This window comes from Meles meles, chromosome 7 (assembly GCF_922984935.1).
Source record: "Meles meles chromosome 7, mMelMel3.1 paternal haplotype, whole genome shotgun sequence".
NCBI lineage: Eukaryota > Metazoa > Chordata > Mammalia > Carnivora > Mustelidae > Meles > Meles meles.
In genome coordinates this window covers 3,565,080-3,588,516 of record NC_060072.1, presented here as the reverse complement: position 1 = coordinate 3,588,516, position 23,437 = coordinate 3,565,080, and the positions used below count along the sequence as shown (strand labels likewise).

The following is a 23,437-nucleotide window of genomic DNA, read 5'->3' as shown; positions in this document are numbered from 1 at the left end:
GCTGACCCTCCCGCGCCCAGGCCCCCTGCCGTGATGCCTATGGCCCAGAATCCAGCCAGAATCCAGCGTGGTGGCCGTGGCCCCCTGCACCAGGAGGCCGATCCCCGTGCCAGCCCGCTCGTCTGCCTGGACCCCCTGAGCTGGGCCAGCAGCCCCCCTGACCGCACACGCGACTCGAGGCACGCCCCTGCCCCACCCACCCCGCCCCCCAGCCCTGCCTCGCTTGTGTTGCTCCCTCCGCGGGGAGGGCCTCCGACTCTCCCCACCAGGCACTAACCAGAGCTCAGGCCACTGGAGCCGTCAGGGCTTCTGCCGCCCACTATGGGCCTCCGCGTCCTCACGTGTGAAATGGAGATGGTGAGACCTTCTTCCCAGGGGTGTTAGAAAACGCTGCCTCGGGACCTGAGCTACTGCAGAGGCTCAAGGCCAGTGGTCCCACCCAGGGCTCAGCACACCTCCTGCTCTGGGGAGCCCTGCTCATGCCTTGCCTTCCTGCACCTCTCCCGGTACAGGTGGAGACCTGACGGTGCCCACAAGGGGCCTGTGAGCTCCTTGGAGGCTCAGACGGCGTCACTCCTTCTTTATCTGTCAGTCTCTCCATTCGTTTCACAGTAATTTCATAACAACTGGCTGTTTACGTCTACAAGATAAAGTCGATCCCTTGGCCTGGCATTCAAGGCCTGTCCCAGGCCAGGCTTTGCCCTGAGCGCCCGCTCCTGCCCGGGCTCTTCTCAGAGCTGGCGAGACCTTCAAGGCTCTGCTCCCCCCAGGGTCTCCCCGCTCTCACTGCCCTACGACCTCTGCACCCTCATGCGGACCCGGCTGGTGCCGTGTCTTCCTCCGCCTTGTCTCCTGTGCCCAGCCCTGCGAACGCCTGGCCCAGAGAAGGGACAAGGAGTGTTGTTGAGTGAACGAGCGAGCAACTGGCTCACTGTGGTCCCTGGGACAGAGGCCGGCAAGTCTGTCCCGTGCCGGCAGAGACCCGCAGGGCCTGGTGCCCGGGGCACAGCCCCTGGGGCTGGGGAGCCAGACCCGGAGAGGCGTTCCGCTCGGCTGGCGCCCTATCTCGGGCCATCTTGCCGCCACGGCAGCCGCTCCTCCCAGCCCAGTATCTGGGGCCCTCATCTCCCTGAGGCGGGGCCGGGCTCGCCCTGACTTCTGGCCCAGTGTGGTCCTGCCCGGACCTCCTCCGTTACTGCCCCACCGCGCTGCTCCGCCCCAGGTGTGACGCGGGTGGCTCCTGGGGTTTCCGCCCTTCCTCAGGCTGCTCCTGCCTCCTGGGAACATCCCTTCCTTCAGTCCGGCAGGGCAGTCTGAGCCAAAGGTGGCCTCCTCCAGGAAGCTTTCCCGGTGTGCTGGTACGACCCGTCTGGTACCAGGGCAGGGACATGGAACTATGGCCCAGGGGCCACCCCCACACTCGGTCCTGGTCTCGGCCTTGCCACCCGCCACTGAGAACCAGAGCCCCGCCCCCAGCCTCAGTTTTCAGACCTCCGGAATGGGAACCTTAGAGCTGCCGGGAGGGTCAGACGGGACCTCGGGCCCAGTGCCCCTCACCACACACCTCCGGGGTCCAGGCCCCCAAGAACCCCCACCCAGGTGGGGAAGGAGAGCCCCGGGGAGGCCGCAACCACTCCCCCTGACCCTCGCCCCCCCCACCCACCCGGGCCCCCCCGCCCCCCCCACCCACCCGGGCCCCCCCGCCCTACCTTCCTGCCGGCCTCGTTGTTGTGCAGGTTCATGAGGCGCCGGGCGTTCTTCTTGATCTCGCGGGCGTCCACGAAGCGCCGGGAGAAGTCGATGCCGTAGCGCACGTCGGCGGAGCACCCGCCCCACTTCCAGCCCTCGGCCTGGTTGTAGTAGCCCTGCTTCTCGCGGTCACACCCGCAGTTGCTCAGGTTCCCCTGGCTGCAGGCGGCCGTGACGGCGTGCGCCACGCCAGCCGCGGTGATCGCATAGGTGAAAGCGGCCTCGCGGCTCCCTGCGGGGGGACGGCGTGCGCATGGTGAGGCCCCGCGGGGCTCGGCCCCGTCCCGTTGCTGGCCCGGGGTGCGCCCCCCGCCTCGGCGCTGGCCCTCTCTGGGCTGCTGACTCGGCTCAGGGGATGGCTGATCCTGGGTCTCGGGCCATGGTGAGGACGGAGCCTGGGGTTCAGTGGGTGCTCGGTGCGGGCCCTGGCCCCACCACCAGCGACCACTGTCATCTCTCCCTGTCCCAAGAGCCTGCACTGGGCGGCGGGGAGGTGCATTTTCCCCAAACCTGGGAGAGATCCCTGGCAGGCCCTGCCCCCTCCCCTCTGCCCTCCTCCAGGCGCCCCTCGCGCCGATCTCTGATCTCCGCGGCGCCCTCTCCCAGCAGCCAAGAACCAGGCAGAGTCCACACGTCTCAGAGCACCCCAATTCCAGGCTCTGTGTTGCTGCCTTCCTGTCTCTGACCACCCACTGTCACCCCATCACCAGGCCCCAGCTTCCTGCGCCTTTCCTCTCTTCCAGCCTCCCTGCCTGGCTCCGAGGCCCCCAGAACCGCCCAGACCTTGGGCTCCAGTCCTCCCCAGCTCCCTCATGCCCCAGCCACCAGCCCGGGGACCCACAGTGCAGTTTGGGCTCCTCTGTTCTATACCTTTATTGCTCCTCCTCTGCCTGAGCTGGGAAGGGCCCGAGGCCAGCCGGCTTCCCTGTCCCGCCTCCCCATTCTCTGCCCCGAACAACGACTCTTTCCTTCCAGTGCTGCTCACATGCTCCTGGGCATCTCCTGGTCTTTTGAAGAGAATTTCCTTCCCCTTCTCAAATCCTAATGGCCTTCCAAGGCCGGGTCCAATGCTTCCTCTTCCAGGCAGCCTTTCCAGACTGCCAGCCAGCAGGGGACCCTGGCTGACCCCTTCCCCTCAGTCCCAGATCTGGCTCCTCATTGCTCCTGACTCTGTCCTCTGAGTTAGCTCTGTCGCTGAGCCGTCCTGGCTCCACAGGGGCCTATGGGCTCCCCGATGCACAGCTGCAGCACTAATCCATCTTGGTTCTCCATGGACTCTGGCTGGGCCCTGGGCAACCTGACACCTTGGTCCGGCCTCTCTTGCCCATGAGCTCCAAGACTCTCTGCGGGCCACGTGGCAGGTCTGTGTGGCCCTCAGTAGCCGGCACCATGGGAGTGGAAACCAGGGACAGCTCCGTGCTTGCACAGGCCCCACATCTGTGACCGCCACTATCCCCATTACTGTGGCGAGAGTGATCACCCCCAGATTGAGAGGGCTGAAGATCAAGTCATGTCCTTTCCACGAACATCCACGAAGCACCACTGACTTGCCCGCCGTGATCGGCCTTGGGTATGTGCTCTAGGGTCGACCTCCTCACCTACCAGCCCTCTGGGGGGAGCTTCCCCTGGGGCTCTCCCTCTGTGGGGTTCCTGTTCCCTGGGGTTTCTCCCATCTGGACTGAGGACCAGGGTAGGACCTGCTGGTCTTGGAGGCCCAGTGCGGAGGAGGCTTTGGTTCACCTCTGCTGCCAAAGAGGGGCGACGGCTCCCTGGAAACTTCCCTCCTCTGAAAAGAGCTGTCGGGGATTCCTTCCTGGTCTGCAAAGGACACAGGGCTGCCCCGGGGGCCCTTGCTGCCCACCCCTGCCCCCCACCCTGTCTGAGGTCAGTGCACGACGCCCGGGGACCTGCTGACCAACAGCATGGGGTTCTGCGCCCCTGGCACCCCTCCTGTGAGAAGAATCTCAGCATAGACGCCCTTTGTGGAGTACCGAGGAGCCCCCGGCCGGGCGCTGTCGAGGTGGGCTGGCTGGGAGCTCCCGGGCTGACCCAAGGTCAAGCCCAGGGAGAATATGGGGCCTCGCCCTCCCTGGCTTCAAGTTAGGTCAAGGTGATCTGAAGGGAAGGGCATCGGGTTACCGAGCTCCCTGCTGTTGCCCGAGCCCGGCAGGGTCTGCTGACAAGCTCACCCACACGGACCCATAAGGCACACACGGCAGGGAAGTGTGCGGTAACTGCGTCAGGGGTTCCAGGGTAGGAGGTGACCACGGAGCTCTTCGAGAAGGGCTGCAGGGGTCAAAGAACCTCGAAGATGTCCCCCCTGCCTCTGTGAGGGGCGGAGTCCATGAGGGCTTCCGGGAGGAGGTGATACCTTAAGGAAAGGGAAAATCTTAACAAGAAGTTCGACTTAACTCCCTGCGAGTGCATGGGAGTGTGTGTGGCGTGTGAGCGTGTACGTGTATGGCGTGTGTTTCCGGAGTGTCTGTGTGGCCCGTGGCCGTGTGCAGCGGGTGCGTGTGCTCCTGGCAGGGGGCACGGCAGGAGCGAAGGTGCCAAGGTGTGAAACGGGTTGCTTATCTGGTGAGCTCAAGCGTAGGAAGGAAAGAGGCCGTTGGGATCAGGAGGAGCCAGTCATGGGCGGCCAGAGACACCCCTGAAGCACACGGTGCTTTCTGTCCTGGTGCCAGGGCCAGGGCTGTGGCTCCCACACCATTGCGCTCACTCGCGTCTCTCCCGGGCCACCAGAAACCCTCACGCTCACATCTGTTCTCCCCGAGCGCTCAGACAGTCGTGCGAGGCAGGCCTCATCACTGCTCCAGCCCAGGTGAGACTGTCAAACTCGGGCTCAGTGGCCGGAGCAGGATCAGAACCCAGGCAAGTGACATCAAAGCCCAGAGGGGCCGAGGGAGGGTGTCTCTGGCGACTTCGTGCAGAAGAGAAGGAGAGAGGAGGCACCTCCGGGGGAATCTGGGGAGGAGATGCCAGTTTTGGGACCCTCTGGGCACCTCGGGGCTCAGCGACCGGTCGGCAGGGGAGCACAGGTGGGAGCCGACCTCAGAGAGGGCACGTCCCAAGCTCGGCGCCTTGGAGGTGGGGTAGAGATCTCACAGGATTGTGCAATCACACCCAGAGGCCTGGCCCGTGGAGTCACGAGTCCCACGACCAAGCCCGGCCTGAGCGAGGACGGAGTGGGCGTTCCCTCGGAGGCCCTGGGACCTGCCGCCCAGCCCTCCTCTGCCCAAAATTCACCCTGACGCCTCCCGCGTCCTGCTGTCCCAAAGCCGGCAGGCAGGCAAGCAGGCCCAGAGTTCCGTGCGCTTGGAGGACAGTTCTCGAAAGCCTCCCTCTGTCCTTTGTGAGCGTCCTGGCACCCCCCACTTCATACCCAAGCCCAGCACCGACTCCCGGTTACTCATCGGTTACTCACAGGGCGGCCACTCCCACTAATTCCTTTTTTATTTGGCTTTAATGAGCCAAACCCTCCGTCTGGCCATGAAGACAAGGGGGAGGTGGTCGGGGAGCAAGTGGCAGTTTGGGGAGATTCGCGGAAGGCGACGTTGTGTCTTAGATCGGGGGTTTCATGGCCCCGCTGTCCGCACACACACCTTAGGTCATTCCCACGACAGCCCCACGGGGCGGGAGCGTCACTGTGCCAACCCACAGAGCTGGATACCGCACGGGGTGTGGGGGACAGTCCCCTCCCACAGTCACTCCCGGGGCCCTTTGCCTGCGCCCCCATACATCTTCCCCCAGAGGAGAATGAGTGGGTGTTGGGTTTAGGCGGAAGCCCCTCGAACCTCTGGGCCTTGCTCAGTGACGGCAGGAGGCTCTCCAGGCCTCTGAGATGACCTCAAGCCCCTGGCCCCTGACCTCACCCATCCCCACCTACCATTCCCCTCGCAGTCTAGCTTGGCCAGGCTCACGGAGGGGAGGGGGGCAGAGTCAGCTGCCTCCCCCTGACACACCCCTGGCCTTGAAGAGAGGAGCGGCCTGGTTCCCTGATGCTCGCCCAGGTGGGCGCTGGCCCGCTGCTGCCCAGGTCCACGTGTCCGAGTTCCCTGCACTCTGGGCACAGCGGAGATGCTGCTGCTCCCTGCTCTGTGGCTCCGGGCAACTCACACACCCTCTCTGAGCCTGTATCCCCGTTTGTCAAGTGGACTCACAATTCTCACCTGCTCCACTGCCCCAGGAGAAGCTCTGAGAGCAAACAGGGCAGATGGGCATTGCCCTCACCGTCCCCACGTGGGGAGCCGGCCTGGGGCCTCTGGGGTTCACAGGGTTCCAGGACAAGCCCAACGATCACTCTGCTTCCTCCCAGGGCCCGACCCACTTGGCCCTGCCCCGCTACCCCCTCTCCGCATATTCTGCCTAAACCCAAAACATCTGGAGCAGGAGAACCTTCAGAAACCACTGCCACATGGGTAAACCGAGGAACCAGGCCCCCTCAAGGGGCTACCCAGCTCCATTCCTTCTCTCCTATAGGCTGTTCAAAGTCAAGCCCTCACTGACCCTGCCGGATGCCAGGTTCAGCGAGAGAGCTGAGGCAGCCCCTTGCTGGCTCCGTGCCCTCACGGTGCCAGCCAGGCCTCGATGTCCCAAGTGAGGCGCCTGCCCAGGACAGCAGGACCTAGTCCCTCCTGTCATCCCCCCACCCTGACCCAAAGGAGGACACTTGGCACCGCTGGAAGGGACGAACGCCTCCTGGGCAAAGGGGGCAGAACTGAGCTCCCCCTTCCCTCCCGGGACAGAGCTGAGGCCTGAGCCCCCCCTCCCCATGCCCCAGATGCTCCCCTCACTGTCTACTCAAAGCTACCTGCCGCTTGGGGATGTGGCATACTCTTTCTAGAAGGCCATACCTGAGCTCATATGACCTGATTCACTGCAGGTCTGGGGAGGCACTTGGTTCACTCTTAGAAGGCGAGTCAGGATTCTGGGGCCTCAGAGCTAAGGGCCATCCAGGGCCATCCCTCTGTCCCAAAGCAGGAGCCTCAAAGGTCCGGGGCCACACACATGTCTGGAGGGGAGCTCAGAGTCTGACAGGGGCAGTTCAAGCCTAGACCTAACATTGGCCAGTTGGGTGACCTTGGACCAGTCAAGGGGCCCTTTCCTTTCTCCATCTCCCCGCCTGCCAATGAAGCTAACAGCTCCGATATGGTCAAGGGGCTGTGCCAGAGGGACTGGGGAGCACGCCTGACCCCACAAGTGACACGCCACATGCGGGGTTCTCTGCATGTGCACACACGCGTGTGGCCCCGGGCATGTACCCAGGCTTCCGCACATGCGCGGCTCCAGGAGCTTGAGAGAGCGCAGGCACCTGCTCGCATCCCGGGCAGGGCCCGGCGCCCTTCAGCTCCCCTTCCCTTTCTGCCAACCTGTACTGGCCTCTCTTAAATATGGCATTTTCTTCTTCTTTTTTTTTTTTTTTTTAAGATTTTTTTATTTGAGAGAGAGAGGGATCTAGAGGGAGCGAGAGAGAGAGAGAACTAATCAGGGAGGGGCAGAGGGAGAAGCAGGATCCCCGCTGAGCAGGGAACCCCATGTAGGGCTCGATCCCACGACCTGGGATCATGACCTGAGCCGCAGGCAGACGCTTAACTGACTGAGCCACCCAAACGCCCCGATAGGGCATTTTCTACAACTCAATAATAAAAAGGCAAATAACCCAATGAAAAAGGATCTGAAAAGACATTTCTCCCAAGACGGTGTAAAGACAGCCAGTGAGCACAGGAAAGATGTTCGATGTCCCGAGCCATCAAGGAAATGCCGACTGAAACCACAGTAGGGGGCCACTCCAGCCCCACCGGGATAAGTAAAACAAGACAGACAGACAATAGTAAGTGTCAGCACAGACAGGGGACACCAGAACCCTCACGGGCTCATGGGGGGAGGGGGTAGAAAATGCCACAGCCATTTTGGAAACACTGGGGCAGCTTCTCATAGAATTACTACAGGACTCAGAAATCCCCTTTAGGGTGCGGCCCCAGGACACCTGAACACGTGTGTCCACACAGCAACTGCGACGTGAACACGTGTGTCCACACAGCAACTGCGACGTAAACACGGCAGCGGCTTTGGCAGTAGCCCGCGTCCGTCACAGCGAACGGGTCAGCAAGAGGTGGGCTGGCCAGGAAAGGGAACGGTTCCCCACCACAGGAAGGACTCAAACATGGACACACGCCACGCCATGGAGGGCGACTCGCTCGACAACACGTATGGAGTGACGGACACCAGCCACAACAGGCCGTCTGGTGTACGATCCCACGGAGGTGAAATCCCCAGAATCGGGGCCCCCCATAGGGACAGGAAGCAGATGAGCATAGTCAGAGGCTGGGGGCTTGGCGGGTGACAGCCGAGGGGTGTGGGGTTCCTTTCTGCAGTGAGGACAACGTTCTAAAATTAAGGCGGTGTTGGGGTCACAGCTCCGTGAAGGGACGAGAAACCGCGGAATTGGGCACTAAAACAGATGAGTTGTGGGTCATGTGGATTCTCCCTCAACAAGCTGCCTTAAAAACATACAGTATTTGATGGTTTTTAGTGGTTGCATACAACTTCTCCTCTATTTATACAGTAATGGTTAGGACGCTGGGCTCAGAGGAGGCAGGTGACTGGCCCAAGGTCACACAGCAGGGCAGCCACAGAGCTGGGATCTGACCCGGGATCCCAGAGTCACGCTCAGACCGCTCCCCACCCGACGGACAGGGAAAGCACGCTGTCCTACCTCCCACCCCGATGACCGTGACTTGCAACCTGGGCTGGCCGGTGCCCTCAACACTGAGCACAGACCGCCTTCCTGGCCAAACCCCCAGAGCTCCCAGGGGTGAGGCACCCAGGTCAGGTCAGAGCCAAGCATACAGCTGGGAGGGGGTTCCTCGAGAGCACAGGCAGATGACTGGGGGTGATCAGGGAGGGCTCTCCTGGGGACATCTTGCAGGATGAGATATAAGTCATGCACGAGTGCAGGGAACAGTGTGCAGGCAGAGGATACTGCAAGGCTAAGGCCCCGAGAAGGGAACAAGATGGGTGTGAGTGGTCTGACCCCGGGGAGAGGGTGAAACATGAAATGGGCCAAAACATCGACTTGGGGAGCCCCTGGGGAGGGGGCTGGACTTTAAGGGTGCCACTGTGACCGACATTGAAAGGGCCCCTCTGGCTGGCTGCGGGCGGCACAGTGGGAGCAGGGCATACAGGTCTGGGTAAGAGACACCAGTGGCCGGCCAGGCGGAGGAAGTAAGGAAGGCCGGGCCTGGGACACGGGCTAAGCGTGGAAGCAGTGAGACCAGCAGGTGGATTGGTGAGGGTTTAGGTAAAGATGAGTCCAGAAGTCTCCTGAAGGGGGGCTTGGGCAGATGGTGGGGCTGTCGCCGAGACTGCGGTGCAGAGGTTCAGTTTTGGGGGAAATCAAGGGGCTGCCTTGGCCACGGGCAGGTTGGGGCACCCAGGACGCAGAAGAAGCAGGGAAGCGGGGCACTGAAGCCCTGCCCGGGCGCCTCCGGCCCTGCTGTTCACCACCACGGGGGCCAACCCAGGTGGAACCGGGGGCCACCCGGCCTTTCACTCCCCTGAGCCTCAGTTTCCCCGTGTAGCATGGGAGTGAGGCCAGTGCCGTGGGCTCTAATCCTCTTTAGCCGGGGGATCTTGGACCTTCCCGGGAAGCAGGTCAGAACAGGGAAGCCAGGGCTGGGGTGGGGTAGGGACATGGGACGGAGTGGTCCCCAAGTCCTCCAGGCCTGAGGCCTGGCCAGTGGGACCCTGCCCGCTGGTGAGTCCGTCTGAGCCCCCGCACCCACGCCGCCCCGGGCACCCAGCCTCTCCCAAGCCTAGAAGTGTCTGGGAATACCGTCCCCACCCCCAGCTCGCGGGTGGAGAGATTGAGGCGAGGGAGGCAGGCGCCACCCAGGCCAGGTCAGCCGCTCCTGTATCACCCAGGCGAGCAGGCGCAGCGCCCACGTCCAGGTGTCGGGGGCACAGGAGCCGGGGGGAGACGCGCAGGGACACAGGGTGGGGCCGGTGAGGCTTCCCGGCCCCTCGGCCCCAGACAGGGCTCAGACACCGGCCCCGGGCTCGCAACTCCCACTGCACACGCGGGGCTCAGGCTCGGGGACCCCAGCAGAAGGCAGGGGACAATGGGGGTTCGGCAGCCCCAGAGACACGTCCAAGCCCAGCAACATCCCAGATCCTTATTTGTGCAATTGAAGGACGGAGCCCAGAGCCCCGGACCCCAGGCCCCCACCCCAGCTCCCCCGTGGTTTAGTCATGGTCTCCACGCTAAGCTCTGCCTGCTCCTGTCACAAACAGAGCCCTGGAAAGAGCCACGCCAGGTCCAAACACGCCGGCAGCCCCCGAGCGCCCGAGGCCTTTGTTCTGACCCAGGGAGGCCCTCACGTGTCACGCAGCCGCCCTCGACGTGGGCCGTGCTCCAGCTGGGCATGGGGGTCCCCAGGCCCAGAGGGGGCAGAGCCCGGCTTAGGGCCACATTGCGAGGGGCAGCCCGAGCCAGAGCCTCAGGATCTGTGTCCCAAGTTGGGATGCCCTTCCAGGAGCTGGCACCCCTCCCTGGAACTCTGGGGGGGCTGGGAAGGCCCCTGGTGCAGCCCTGGCTTCCGGCAGTCCCTCTTGTGACTGTCCAGCAGGGAGGTCAGCCTCGGACGGCCTGCCCTTATGAACGGTGCCTCGTCCCAGCTTGCGGCAAATGACCGCAGCTGTGTGGGGACACGGTGGCATCAGAACCCCTTCCTCCCCGAGTCTATCCTGGCCCCTGGAGTTCTGCTGGGACACGGGGCTGGCCTGCCAGGTTCAACTCTCGAGGCCGTGACCTTGGGTGGGTCATGAGACTCCGTCTCACCATCTCTGATATATGGACAGTACATCTGGGATGAGCCAGAGGGAAGGGGACCCCCGCAGCTGGCCTCGGACAGGGCTGTAGGCATAACAGAAGTGATTCTCCCAGCACCGAAGGAGGCCGTTGGAGAACGGCCGAGGTCCGGCCAGGCCTTGACCCTCAAAGGCCAAGGGTAAGGCCCGCCCACCCTGTGATCTGTGTCCTGCCTCCATAGACCGGAGCCCAGAGCCCTGGACCCCTTGTCCATAAGAGCCTTGGGCAGACCCCCAGAGTGGGCGCTGAGGAAGTGGAGGGCCTTCGTAGCTGCCCCCATCTTGAGGACAGACCCCAAGTTCCGGCTGAGTCCTGGCCCTAGCCTCAGCCCCCGGTACGGGTGGGTACACCGATGGGGAGAGCGCAAGCCTGCGCCCAAGGTACACAGTGGGGGCCCGGGGCAGCTGGTTCTCTGGCTCTCCCCGCTCTCACTCCTGGGGTGGCCTTCACTCTGCCTCCCGGCCCCCTCCCCCAGGACTGACGTACAGCAGGCACTCAATGCATGCAGGCGCTCACCCTCCCACTCCTGCCCTGCCCCAGGAAGCAGCTGGCGAGTGACCCTTTGTCACCACTTTGTCGGCGCCATCGCCCCGGGGAGGAGACAGTTGGATCTGGGTTCAGGTGTCTGCACTGGCCCTGCCCAGGCCGCGCCCCGAGAACAGCGCCACCCAGCAGAAGTCCCACGTGAGCCCCATATGTCGTTTAAGGAGAGTGAGAATAAGCAGGGGGACTTGGTAAGCTCGTTTCATTAGCCGGCATATCCGAACATTACCACGTCAACGCGGGACCCTCGTAAACGTCAGCAAAGGGATATTTACTTGCTCTTTTCCTTTCGAAGTTTTCAAAATCTGTCATGTACCTGACACTTAGGGCACTTGTCCATGTGCGCGCATCGGCCAGCAGTGGCCCTGGAGCCCTCGTCCCTTCCGGGACCCCATGTCACGCCTCCCCTGGGCCCCAGTCAAGCAAAACCCTAGGCAAGGTGCCCGGGCACAGGGTCGGCCGCCTCCTCCAAGGATCCTGCCCGTGGCTGGTTTGGAAGTCTCGAGACCCTCATCTCTCAGACACTCAGAGGTAAGTCTCTGCCCCGGACTGTCCAGGACCCGATGGCCTTTGCTGAGCCCCTGCCGCAGAGCCAGCCGCCAGCCCCCGGCAGCCACGTGAGCCAGGATTAGGGGTGGCCCCTATGCCTGGTCATGTCTGAGGCTGCACATGATGGGCGGGACTCAGCGTTCCCTGGTAGCCAGGGTGCGGGTGAAAGCGGGAGCCACAGCTCCCATGTCCCCTGCCCGTGGGTCCCACAGGGCTCGGGGCTCAGTCGGGAGTGGGGCAGTGGCTGGAGGGTGCCAGTGTTCGAGAGAAGTCCCTCTCCTGCTCAGAACCTCCCCTGCCTTCTGCGGTGTCCTCGGGGTCCCTGCACCCCAGCTCTGCCCCCTCCTCCGGGCTCCCAGCTCCCAGCTCCCTGGGTCACCCTCCCACGGTTCCTAGAAAATACCAGCCACTTTCCGGCCTCTGGGCCTTGGCACTTGTCCCCTCTGCCTGGAACCCGCTTCCTTACACTCAGCCTAGGCTGGGCTGGGCCACTCGGATTCTCTCGTGGGTCCCATCTCATGCATCGCCCCGGCAGGGAAGCCCCAGTCGACAGTCCCAACCCAAGGACTGTGCCTGTAAGAGATGCTCTGCCTTGCTCCGGGTCCCCGGAGGTCCGAGTTTCTAAGAAGCTTCCCTGGGAAACCACCCGCTCTCGTGTCCTGCCCCCGATCCCAGGGCGGAATTGCTGGGGACACAGTCACCCCCTCCCCAAGCTCACGGCCGGCTGACAGAAGAGATGGGTCGGGAGGGGCCTGACAAGCATCCTCGCTAAGCCAGGAAATAGGCCTGGGTTGGGGGAGCTCATGTTGCCGGGGGTGGGGGTGGCCACCAGACATGAGGTGACACCATGTGTGGGTCTTGACCCCCGGAAGGGAGCACAGCAAGTGGCTCCTTGGCGGTGGGGGGGGGTGCACCTCAGGGCAGCAGCATCATTAGAAAGATCTCTCTCGTGTGGCATAGTGAGCTCCCCGTCCCTGGAGGTATACAAAGAATAGCACCAGCTGCTGGTAAAGGGACTGGAACCTTGCACAGGGGTTCATTCGCCCATTGAGGGCTTTCCCTTCGGCTCTCAAGATTTAGGTATGGCCCAAGGTCACAGGCAAGGCCTGAAGGGGGCCCTCCTGCCTACCCAGGCCATCCCCCCACTTGGGGCCAATCATTAATCAGCACCGCCTGAGCGCCTGCTCCCACGAGTGCCCCCGGCTGCCTGCCAGCTCATGGCCCGTCTCCCGTCTCGTGCCCGGGGCGGCCTCATGCCTCTGACAGGGGCAGGCTGTGCCACTCGGCCCCACTTCCTGCTCGTGACTCCCAGCAGCTGAGTCCTGGGAGGGACAGGGGCCCGCTAGGACCCCCATCACGGTGCCCGCAGGACCCCTGAAGCCAGAGCCCTCCCAGCTAAAATGGGAGCCGGACCTTCCCTCGCAGGGGCCGGCCTGGAGCCAAGAAGGGCGTCCACAGGGCAGGAGGCCCGCCACCCGGGGCAGAGTGAAGGGAGCACTGAGGCCAGGGCTGAGCCGGCCCGGGGCTGAGGGACCTGGAGGACGAAGCTCCCAGGTGTGCCTGGCTTGGCTGTGGACAGGAAGAGCCAGGGAGGAGGGAAAGAGCTTCCTCCGGGGAAACGAGCTGTGAACAAGCAGAGCAGGGGGGACGGGCCTCCCAGGGCTGCAGGCAGCGGGGGCAAAGCCACAGAGGAGCCAAGGGTTGGCATGCTCTGGGGAGAGGAGGAAGTCAGCCAGGGTGACATTCTGGTTTCCAGAAGGGACGAAGGGAGGTGGGGGTGAGGCGTGACAGGGATTACCCAGACTCCGGGTGAAGGAGTTAACTTTATCCTGGGGTAATAGGGAGCTACTGCAGGTTTTGGAGGAAGGGAGTGACACGGCATGACCAGGGCTGGAGGGGGGCAGGAGGAGGCACGGACAGCTGCCCGGGGAGGGCCAGAGAGGCAGGCCCTGCGGGGGCTGTGGGGCAGGGTGGAGGGAGGGGCAGGGAAACGCAGGTTTCTGCTGAGGCAACAGGTGCTCGGGTCAGGGGAGAGGCAAGGATGGCAGATTTAAGCAACAAGAGGCTGAGCCAGTTGAGCCAGAGATCCCCTCGGGTGAAGCTGACTGAGTGCTCCCCAGGGAGCAGCCACACTGGTCTTGGCCGCAGGGGGGAAATGACTGGGGCAGGGCTCAGGGCTCAGGAGACACAGCCCGAGTGACAAGAGGAAGCCCCGGTGAGCTGGGGCCCAGATAAGGCACAAGGGCACAGTCCCCCACGCGGAGGTCATTAACAGCCTGGACAGGGGTGGCGGGGACAAGACGGTGTGGGCTGGAGGGGGCGTATTGGGAGCAGACGGCGCTGCCAAAAACTGCCTCTGAAATGCTCGTGGAAGGGAGAGGAGGTGCCTCAGGTCGGCTCCCTGGAAGCGGAGCCCGAGACGCGTATGCCCAAGGGGAGCCCAAGCCACGAAGGGCAGGGCGCCCCCGCCCACGCAAGGGCAGAATTTAACCCCCCTGCACCAGTCCGCCCGTGGCTGCAGCCGACCTCCCTGCGAGGCCAAGCTGCAGACCTGCCTGGGCTCCAAGAAGGAAGAGCGGGGAGCTGTTAGCGGGAGCCCGGCCAGTAAAGGCAACGCGGGTGGGACTGGTGTCCACTATGGGGGTGCGGCACGGGTCGTGGGCTGGGCCCAAACCTCTCCACTTGGCCTTTTAATTGGCATTGATTGTAGACCACATGTGAGCCTCCCCCTACTGGGGACCCTACCCCGATCAGGGTCTCTGAGTGGCCACAGCTCCCTCGCTGCCTTGGTCTCTTGGTCCCGAAGAAGGTCCGAACGCCCACCACCCTGCCCAGCCACAGGACCATGCCCCCTACGCGTCTCTCCGCACGGTGAAGAAGCAAGGTTAACCCATGGGGTGGGAGATGGGGACCGGGATCGGGGCCCCGGACCGTCACGCGTGAACCTTGCAGCCGCAGGTGACCTCCGGACTCAGCGGCGCCGTGGGGGTGCTTGCAGTGGCCTCAGAGCCCAGAATCTCAGGAGCGAGGGGCCAGGGAGGCAAGCGGACCCCTGGCAGGGAGCCTGCAGGGAGCAGCCAATGCAGCAGGGAGCCCCGCCCTCCCCCGTGGGCACCTGCAGGGAGGGAGCTGCACTTGGGTGGTGCGCCCCCGGGAGGGGGTGGGGCCACCCTCCCGCCCGTGCCAGGTGCCACCCACGGGCTGCTCACCACAAAGGGGCCCCAGGGGCTTTCCCTGCGCCACCCCAGCCCTATGCCAGGCGTTCCAAGCCCCGCAGAGCTTGGCTCTGGCCTGGGTCCCAGCAGCTGTGGCTCCTTGGCCCACTGGGACCGGAAGGACGTGCTCTGCCTGCAGGTGGGGGTCTGAAATAGCAGGGCACCCCGCAAGCCTGGCACGGCGCCTCCAAGTTATCGCGCCCCCATCCGACCCTCCTGGAAGGGCAGGTCGCATCTCCTCCCACCCCCACCAGCTCAAGAGCGGGTTAGCTCGAACCTACTGTGTGTAGGCCCGGGAGAGGCACGGGGGGCCCAGATGACAGCCAGCTCGCTCGGAGCTCATGTTACAGCTGAGGACCCCGAGGCCCTGAGTGGCCCCAAGGGCCATGCCCAGGGTCACGTAGCTGGGTTCCTACCGAGGTGAGGCTCTGCAAGTCCCACTTTGCCCTGTAAGCTCTCCCCAACTAGGCCTCAGTCCCCTTCCCTGTAAAATGGGCACCAGGGAGCCTCCGTCGGGGCTGTGTGAGGACACGGAGCATGTGACCTGGGAACAGGGCATGGCATGTGGGACAGAGCCAGCCGACCTCTGGCCTCCCCTGCTCGGCCCCTGCAGTAGCTGCCACTGCCCAGAGCATCGGAGGCCCAGCTCCCCGCCAGCCCCACTCCCCCTGCACCCCCCGCCCCCGCCCTGCCCGCCAGCCTGTCGGATTCCTCGACGCTCTCCCACGCGTGTGAGCACAGCACCCCACGCGTCTCTGCTTGCGAACTCCCTCCGCCTGGAGCGCTTTCCCATAAAGGGCACCCGTCGCCTCCAGCCCCCACACCCCAAACCCCGGCAGGAACTCCTGTTCTTCTCCCGTTTCCGGATACAGACGAGGCAGGGAGAGACGAAGCGGCGCGCCTCGTTCCGCCCAGCCGCCGAGCCCTGCGCCTCTCCAACCGCCACACTGCGCTATCCGCTGCCCGCCCAGGGGCTCACAGCCTCGCCAAAGTGCCGCAACCTCCAGCTCCACGGCCCGGAAAGACACCCCTCGGCCGCTCATACAAGTGGGGTCTCCCTGGGGTGCTGCCCCGCTCCAGGCCAGGCTCGGAGAGACACCGGGGCTGGTGCAGCCCAGGGAGGGTGGGCAGCCCCGCGCAGCTTCCTGAGGGTGGGGGGGGCGGTTCCTGGCCCCCGGAGCCCCGACCGTGGCTGGGTCCCTGCAAGCCCAGAGGCGCCCTTACCTACTCGGAGCTCTTGCCCGAAGACGGTTTTCTCGCCGAGGGCGGAGCAGTTCCAGCGTCCGAAGCGGAACTGGTACTGGCACTCGTTGATGCCCATCTGCGCCCCCTCCCCAATCACGATGATGGCATCGGGCCGGCTCTGGCAGATGGCGCGCTGCCGCGGGGCCAAGCCAGGGATCTTGTTGCAGATGATGTTGGCTCCCAGGGCCACGACGGACGACAGCGCTCTGCGGAGAGGGGAGAGGACACGGGGAGGTGAGTGGTGGCACGAGGCACCTTGCCCTCTGCCTGCTGTCCTGCCTCGCTCAGTCTCCCGGTCTGCTGGTGGGCTCCAGGCGCCCTACGTGCCAAGTTCTGCCACCAGGGAATAAAACGCAGATCCCTGTCCTGGAGAATCCATCTCCCCTGGACCAAAACACGTGATCCCAGCCTGCAAGGGCGCTCATGCCCGTGCCTTCTCAGCCTCTGCAGGGCTGGAGCCGTGGGTCACACGTCCCGGGAGTCAACAATCCCACAGAATGCAAGAACCCCAGCTCCCCATGCTTCTGAGTCAGACACACAGACCCTTTGGGTCAGAGGACTTCACGCCTGGGATTCGGCAACATCAGCTCCAAACTGCCCCAGTCACCCCCGAGAGCACACCCCCAACGCCTGACCACTGGGCTTCCCCAACACTAGCCCCTCCTGGTCCAGGCAGGACTGTTGAGCTGGCTGGTCCTGCTGGGAGCCAAACCCACAGGGTCCTGACTCCCCTTGCAGCCCATCTGTAATCTTGGGAAGGCGCTCTGCCTCTCTGAGCCTCAGTATTCACATCCGTGAAATGGGAGTGTAATACATCTGCCCGCCCCCCCCCCGCCCCCCCACCCAGCACCACTACCACCACACAGGCTCAGACCAGACAACCGCAGGGAGAAAGGCTGCATCCATGGGGACGGCTGCTGGTGTCATTCACTCGTTTCTGGATGACTGGGTAGACTCGGGAGGAACTAGGAGCGGATGTGAATTGAGCACTAGTCTGTGCTGGGCTGGGCAGGGTCCTCTTTGCAACATTGTATCCTCAGAGTGGCCCCCTGGGGGTGCCGTGTCATTAACCTGGAGCCCTCTGGACACTGGAGGGCACTTGCCAGGCTCCCGCTGTTCACGTGAGGTGTTCCCAGTGTGTTTCTTTTCGGAGAGGACATCCTCTCCCATACGGGTAACCATTTTAAGGGGTTCGGGTCTGCAGCACTCAGCCACGTTCGAACATATTTTCCCCACCCCCAAAATGAAACACCATGCCCCTCAGCAGGCACTCCCCATCCCCTCCCTCCCCCAGGTCCTGCAACCACGAATCTGAGATTCTAGACTTTTCTGGAGAGATGAGGTCACATAATCTGTGCCCTTCCGTGTCTGGCTGCTCTCACTTGCATCATGTTTCCCGGGTTCGGCCCCTCTGTGGCAGGTGTCTGTGCTTCCATCCCTTCTGGGGCTGAGTAATATTCCATCGCATGCGGCGACCCCCTTGCGTGTATCCACGCACCCGCTAGCGGCCACTGGGCGGCTCTGGGCCCTTGGAAATGGTGCTGCTATGAACACGGGCGTGTAAGGTTTTATTTGAGTCCCTGTTTTCAGTTTGGGGGGGCATATTCCGAGGAGTGGAATTGCTGGGTCATATGGTTGGCTTTTGAGGACGCACCAAACTGTCCTCCACAGGAGCGGAACCCTTATTTGTTTCTGAGCACCTGGTTGGTGGGGGGGAGGACAGCAAGCGGGAAGGAGTCGGGGGCTGGTTTGGGCAGACCTACGGGCAACAGCTGAGTTTCAGAGTGCCACCTGGCTTCCAAACCAGAGACCAGACTGGCTTAGTGAGGGACAAAGTGTGGGAATGAGGGAGACCGCCAGGGGCTCCCCAAAGCTGACATCCATGCCCTGGCCTCCCAGCGCCCTGAGCTCCACGCTCCTGCCCACTGGCCGGAGAGAAACAAGTCCGTGTTTTTCCAGGGCAGCCAAGCACCTGCAGCCAGCTGGGAAAGTCCCCATGTGACGTGAGCCCACAGCACGTGCCACAGGCCGGGCCCCCCTGCGACACTCAATCCCCACGGCCCGCCCGCCCCACTCACTAATCTGGCCAAGACCCCCCGGGTCTCCCACGGGCACAATGGGCAGAAATGCCCGAGGCTGGCGCAGAGGGAGAGCATCTGGGCGGGCCAGGCTGGGAGCGGGCTGGAATCTGGGGAATTCAGCCCAAAGTAATTGTAGATGCTCAGAAAACTGACCCGGGGAACTGAGATGGATGGGAACCAGCCTCCAGACCTCGGGACGGAGCCCGCTTTGGATCCCGGACACTGAAAGCAAGCTTCACATTCCCAAATTCTTCCAGCCATCTCCAGGCTGCAGAGCCCCCCACTGCCTGGGACAAGAACCCTGCTGGGGGTGGGAGCTTGGACAAATGGGTTCTGAACAGGGGGACCCCAGTGGACTGAGGATGAACCTCAGGGGCCTCAGACCCCCCAGCCCTCTGCCAGGACCCAGGTCTGACCATGTCATTCCCCTGCTCAAAGCCCATCCATAGCTCCCCAGGTACCTTGGCGTGGAATCGGAGGCCTCCAGGATCTGGCCTCCTACCACCCCACCATCTTTGCTTGCGCTGGTCCCTCTTCCTGGGATGCCTTCCTTCTCCCTTTTTCTGTCTGGCGAAGTCTACCTGCCTGGGCCCAAGCACGAGTCCCCTGAGCTCAGATGCCTTGGCCCCCAGGCACCGAGGAAACACACAGTGGACACGTGTCTCTCGAGTACCAACCTCAGCCGTGGGCTCTCACTGTGGCTCTTTCCACAGACTTCCCAGCAGACCACAAGCTCCTGAGCGCAGGGCCAGGTCCCGGCTAAATACGGGGTTCCCGGGGCTGACCCCGTAGGTGCCCATGAGTGCGGACTGGCTGAACGAGTGAACGAGTGAGTGAATATTCACAGATGATGATAACAAAAAGACAACCCAGTTTAAAGATGGCCCAAGGAGGGGGGGGGCGCCTGGGTGGCTCAGTGGGTTAAGCCTCTGCCTTCGGCTCAGGTTATGATCTCAGGGTCCTGGGATCGAGCCCCGCATCGGGCTCTGCTCAGCGGGGAGCCTGCTTCCCTCCCTCTCTCTCTCTGCCTGCCTCTCTGCCTGCTTGTGATCTCTGTCTGTCAAACAAATAGATAAAATCTTTTTTAAAAAATTTAAAATTTTAAAATTTTAAAAAATAATAAAAATAAAAGGTATCCAAATTGGCAAGGAAGAAGTCAAACTCTCTCTCTTCGCAGATGACATGATTCTTTATATGGAAAACCCCAAAGACTCCACCCCCAAACTACTAGAACTCATACAGCAATTCAGTAACATGTCAGGATACAAAGTCAATGTACAGAAATCAGTGGCTTTCTTATACACTAACAATGAAAATACAGAAAGGGAAATTAGAGAATCGATTCCATTTACTATAGCACCAAGAACCATAAGATACCTGGGAATAAACCTAACCAAAGAGGTAAAGGACCTGTACTCGAGGAACTACAGAACACTCATGAAAGAGATTGAAGAAGACACAAAAAGATGGAAGACCGTTCCATGTTCTTGGATTGGAAGAATAAACATCGTTAAAATGTCTATACTGCCTAGAGCAATCTATACTTTTAATGCCATTCCAATCAAAATTCCACCGGTATTTTTCAAAGAGCTGGAGCAAATAATCCTAAAATTTGTATGGAATCAGAAGAGACCCCGAATTGCTAAGGAAATGTTGATAAACAAAAACAAAACTGGCGGCATCACGTTACCCGATTTCAAGCTTTACTACAAAGCTGTGATCACCAAGACAGCGTGGTACTGGCATAAAACCAGACACATAGACCAGTGGAACAGAGTGGAGAGCCCAGATATGGACCCTCAACTCTATGGTGAAATAATCTTCGACAAAACAGGAAAAAATATTCAATGGAAAAAAGACAGTCTCTTCAATAAATGGTGCTGGGAAAACTGGACAGCGATATGTAGAAGAATGAAACTCGACCATTCTCTTACACCGTACACAAAGATAAACTTGAAATGGATAAAAGACCTCAAGGTGAGACAGGAATCTATCAGAATCCTAGAAGAGAACATAGGCAGTCACCTCTTCGATATCAGCCACAGCAACTTCTTTCAAGATATGTCTCCAAAGCCAAAGGAAACAAAAGTGAAAATGAACTTTTGGGACTTCATCAAGATCAAAAGCTTCTGCACAGCAAAGGAAACAGTCAACAAAACAAAAAGGCAACCCACGGAATGGGAGAAGATATTTGCAAATGACAGTACAGACAAAAGGTTGATATCCAGGATCCATAAAGAACTTCTCAAACTCAACACACACAAAACAGATAATCATATCAAAAAATGGGCAGAAGATATGAATAGACACTTCTCCAACGAAGACATACAAATGGCTATCAGACACATGAAAAAATGTTCATCATCACTAGCCATCAGGGAGATTCAAATTAAAACAACATTGAGATACCACCTGACACCAGTTAGAATGGCCAAAATTAGCAAGACAGGAAACAACGTGTGTTGGAGAGGACATGGAGAAAGGGGAACCCTCTTACACTGTTGGTGGGAATGCAAGTTGGTGCAGCCACTTTGAAGAACAGTGTGGAGATTCCTCAAGAAATTAAGAATAGAGCTTCCCTATGACCCTGCAATTGCACTGCTGGGTATTTACCCCAAAGATACAGATGGAGTGAAAAGAAGAGCCATCTGTACCCCAATGTTTATAGCAGCAATGGCTACGGTCGCCAAACTGTGGAAAGAACCAAGATGCCCTTCAACGGACGAATGGATAAGGAAGATGTGGTCCATATACACGATGGAGTATTATGCCTCCATCAGAAAGGATGAATACCCAACTTTTGTAGCAACATGGACGGGACTGGAAGAGATTATGCTGAGCAAAATAAGTCAAGCAGAGAGAGTCAAGTATCATATGGTCTCACTTATTTGTGGAGCATAACAAAGAACATGGAGGACATGGGGAGATGGAGAGGAGAGGGAGTTGAGGGAAACTGGAAGGGGAGATGAACCATGAGAGACTGTGGACTCTGAAAAAGAACCTGAGGGTTTTGAAGGGGCGGGGGAGGGGGAGGTTGGGGAACCAGGTGGTGGGTAATAGGGAGGGCACGTACTGCATGGAGCCCTGGGTGTGGTGCAAAAACAATGAACACCGTTATGCTGTAAATAAACAAATAAAAATAAATAAATAAATAAAAAATAAAGCCATGCAAAAAAAAATTTTTTTTAATTTTAAAATTTTAAAAAATAATAAAGAAATTAAAAAACAATTTAAATGGCCCAAGGACTTGAAGAGCTATTTCTCCCAAGAGCGGTAAATGGCCAACCAGCAAGTGAAAAGGTTCTGACTTGCACTCCTGATAGCGCAAATCGAAACCAACAAGACGCCACCTCACGCCCGCCCGCGAAGATGCCTCCGGTCAGAACAGCAGAAAGCCTGAGGGTTGCTGGGGGAAGATGGGGTCCGGAGAGGGTGGCGGGGTGATGGACACTGGGGAGGGCATGTGCGATGGTGAGTGCTGTGAAGTGTGTAACCCTGACGATTCACAGACCTGTACCCCTGGGGCTAATAATATATTATATGTTAATAAAGTTAATTAATAAAAACCATTAATTAAATTAATTAATAAAATTCATTGATAAAATTGATTAACTGATAAAATTAATTGATAAATGAAATTTATTCGCTGGTAAAGAATAAAATAAATTTAATAAATAAATTAATAAAAATAATTAATTTTAGAAAGAACGACAGGAAGCTCCAGGTGTCGGCAGGCAGTGGGGACATTGGGGCCCTCGTGTGTCGCCAGCAGGAATGCAAAACGGGGCAGCCACTGTGGACAACAGTCCGAAAGTTCCTCAAAAAGTGAAACGTAGAATTATCACAGGGACCAGCAATTCCACTCCTTGGTCTATGGCCAGAACTGAAGACAGGTGAAGACAGGTGTTCAACAAGGATGGGTGTTCACAGCATTGCTGTCCCCAAGAGCCAGAAGGAGGAAAGAACCCAGAGGTCCACCAGGGGCTGAATGGGCAGACAGACCGTGGTCCATCCGAACAATCCACCCTCCAGGGAGGGACCTCAAATCCAGTGCACTGGGCATACAGATACCCCGACCGCGCGCTGTGCGCCTGCATTTGCAAGAAGTGTCCGGCAAAGGACAGAAAGTGGACCCGCGGTCGCCCGGGGCTGCAGGGAGGAGACACAGGGAGAGCCCGCTGGGCAGGCGTGATGGCGAAGTCATGGAACCCAAAAGACGTGATGGGGAGTGCGATACGCCTCTGCACGATACGCCTCTGCGCGACACACTTTCCAACGGTTAAAGTGACAAGTTTTATGTCATGTGTATTTCAAACCCCATTTTTAAAAAGTCTATCTATGCACAGGACTTCTGCACCCTTGGACATCGGTGGGCTCGGCAGGAGGGGACGAGAGGGTCCTTGCCCCGCCGATCCCCGCTTGTACGCTTCCCAGGACGTGTGGAGCCGATGAAGCAGGGGGACAAAGGAGGCGCCGGCGGCCCCCAGGAGCCAGAGCACGGGTCAGAGGTGAGGTGAAGACATCGGGGAAGATAGCCACGCAGTATTTTGTGCCAAGGACATAAATACTCAGCTAGAGCTGCGAATTCAAAATCATTTTGCCATTATCTTCTTTAAAATGTGGGGGGTTATCCACTCATGTAATGAGATACATCCATTCTGAACACCGGCCGCGGACCACACGGGCCTCTGCCGGGCTCAGTCGTCTCTCCTTACAAACTCGTGTCAGAGCTGTGCAGACTGCAGCGGAGAGAGGCTAGGGGTGTGCCTGGGGCTGCACAGCCAGGCTCAGAGCCCGGTCTCTGCTTCCAGAATGCAGGCAGAAGCCCATGGCAGGTGCATAACAACTACCAGAGCCGACAGCCGGAAACTAGGCCCACTTCTTCGTCTCTAAACACGGCTTTAACTCCTCCTCTTGCTTGAAAACCTCCAAGGACACTCATTCCTTCAGTCCGGGTTGATGGACAGCATCCACGGCCGGAGTCCGACCACTCCGCCCCTTCCCTCCCCTGCAGCCCACACGTCGGTTCATTTGCAGGGAGCCTGCCCAGCGCCCTCCCTGAGAAGGCCTGGCCCACCCCAGCCTTGGCCATGCTCTTTCTTCTACTTGGAGCGGCGGGGGCTGCAGTTATGGGAATCCTCGTTAGGGAATCTGCCAGAGAGGAAAAGGCCAAAAATGCATGG

General features: G+C 60.3%; 1 protein-coding gene across 2 annotated transcripts in view; it reads right to left on the bottom strand.

Moving 5' to 3' along the window:
- Positions 1-23,437, bottom strand: part of WNT7B (Wnt family member 7B) — a 47,975-nt gene that overhangs the window by 4,721 nt on the left and 19,817 nt on the right. For both annotated transcript variants that reach the window (XM_046010827.1, XM_046010826.1), the window contains exons 2-3: positions 16,153-16,379; positions 1,710-1,981 (exon numbers count right to left, since the gene is read on the bottom strand). In XM_046010827.1, coding sequence (XP_045866783.1) covers positions 1,710-1,981; positions 16,153-16,379 — 499 coding nt within the window. The remainder of the gene's footprint in view (positions 1-1,709; positions 1,982-16,152; positions 16,380-23,437) is intronic.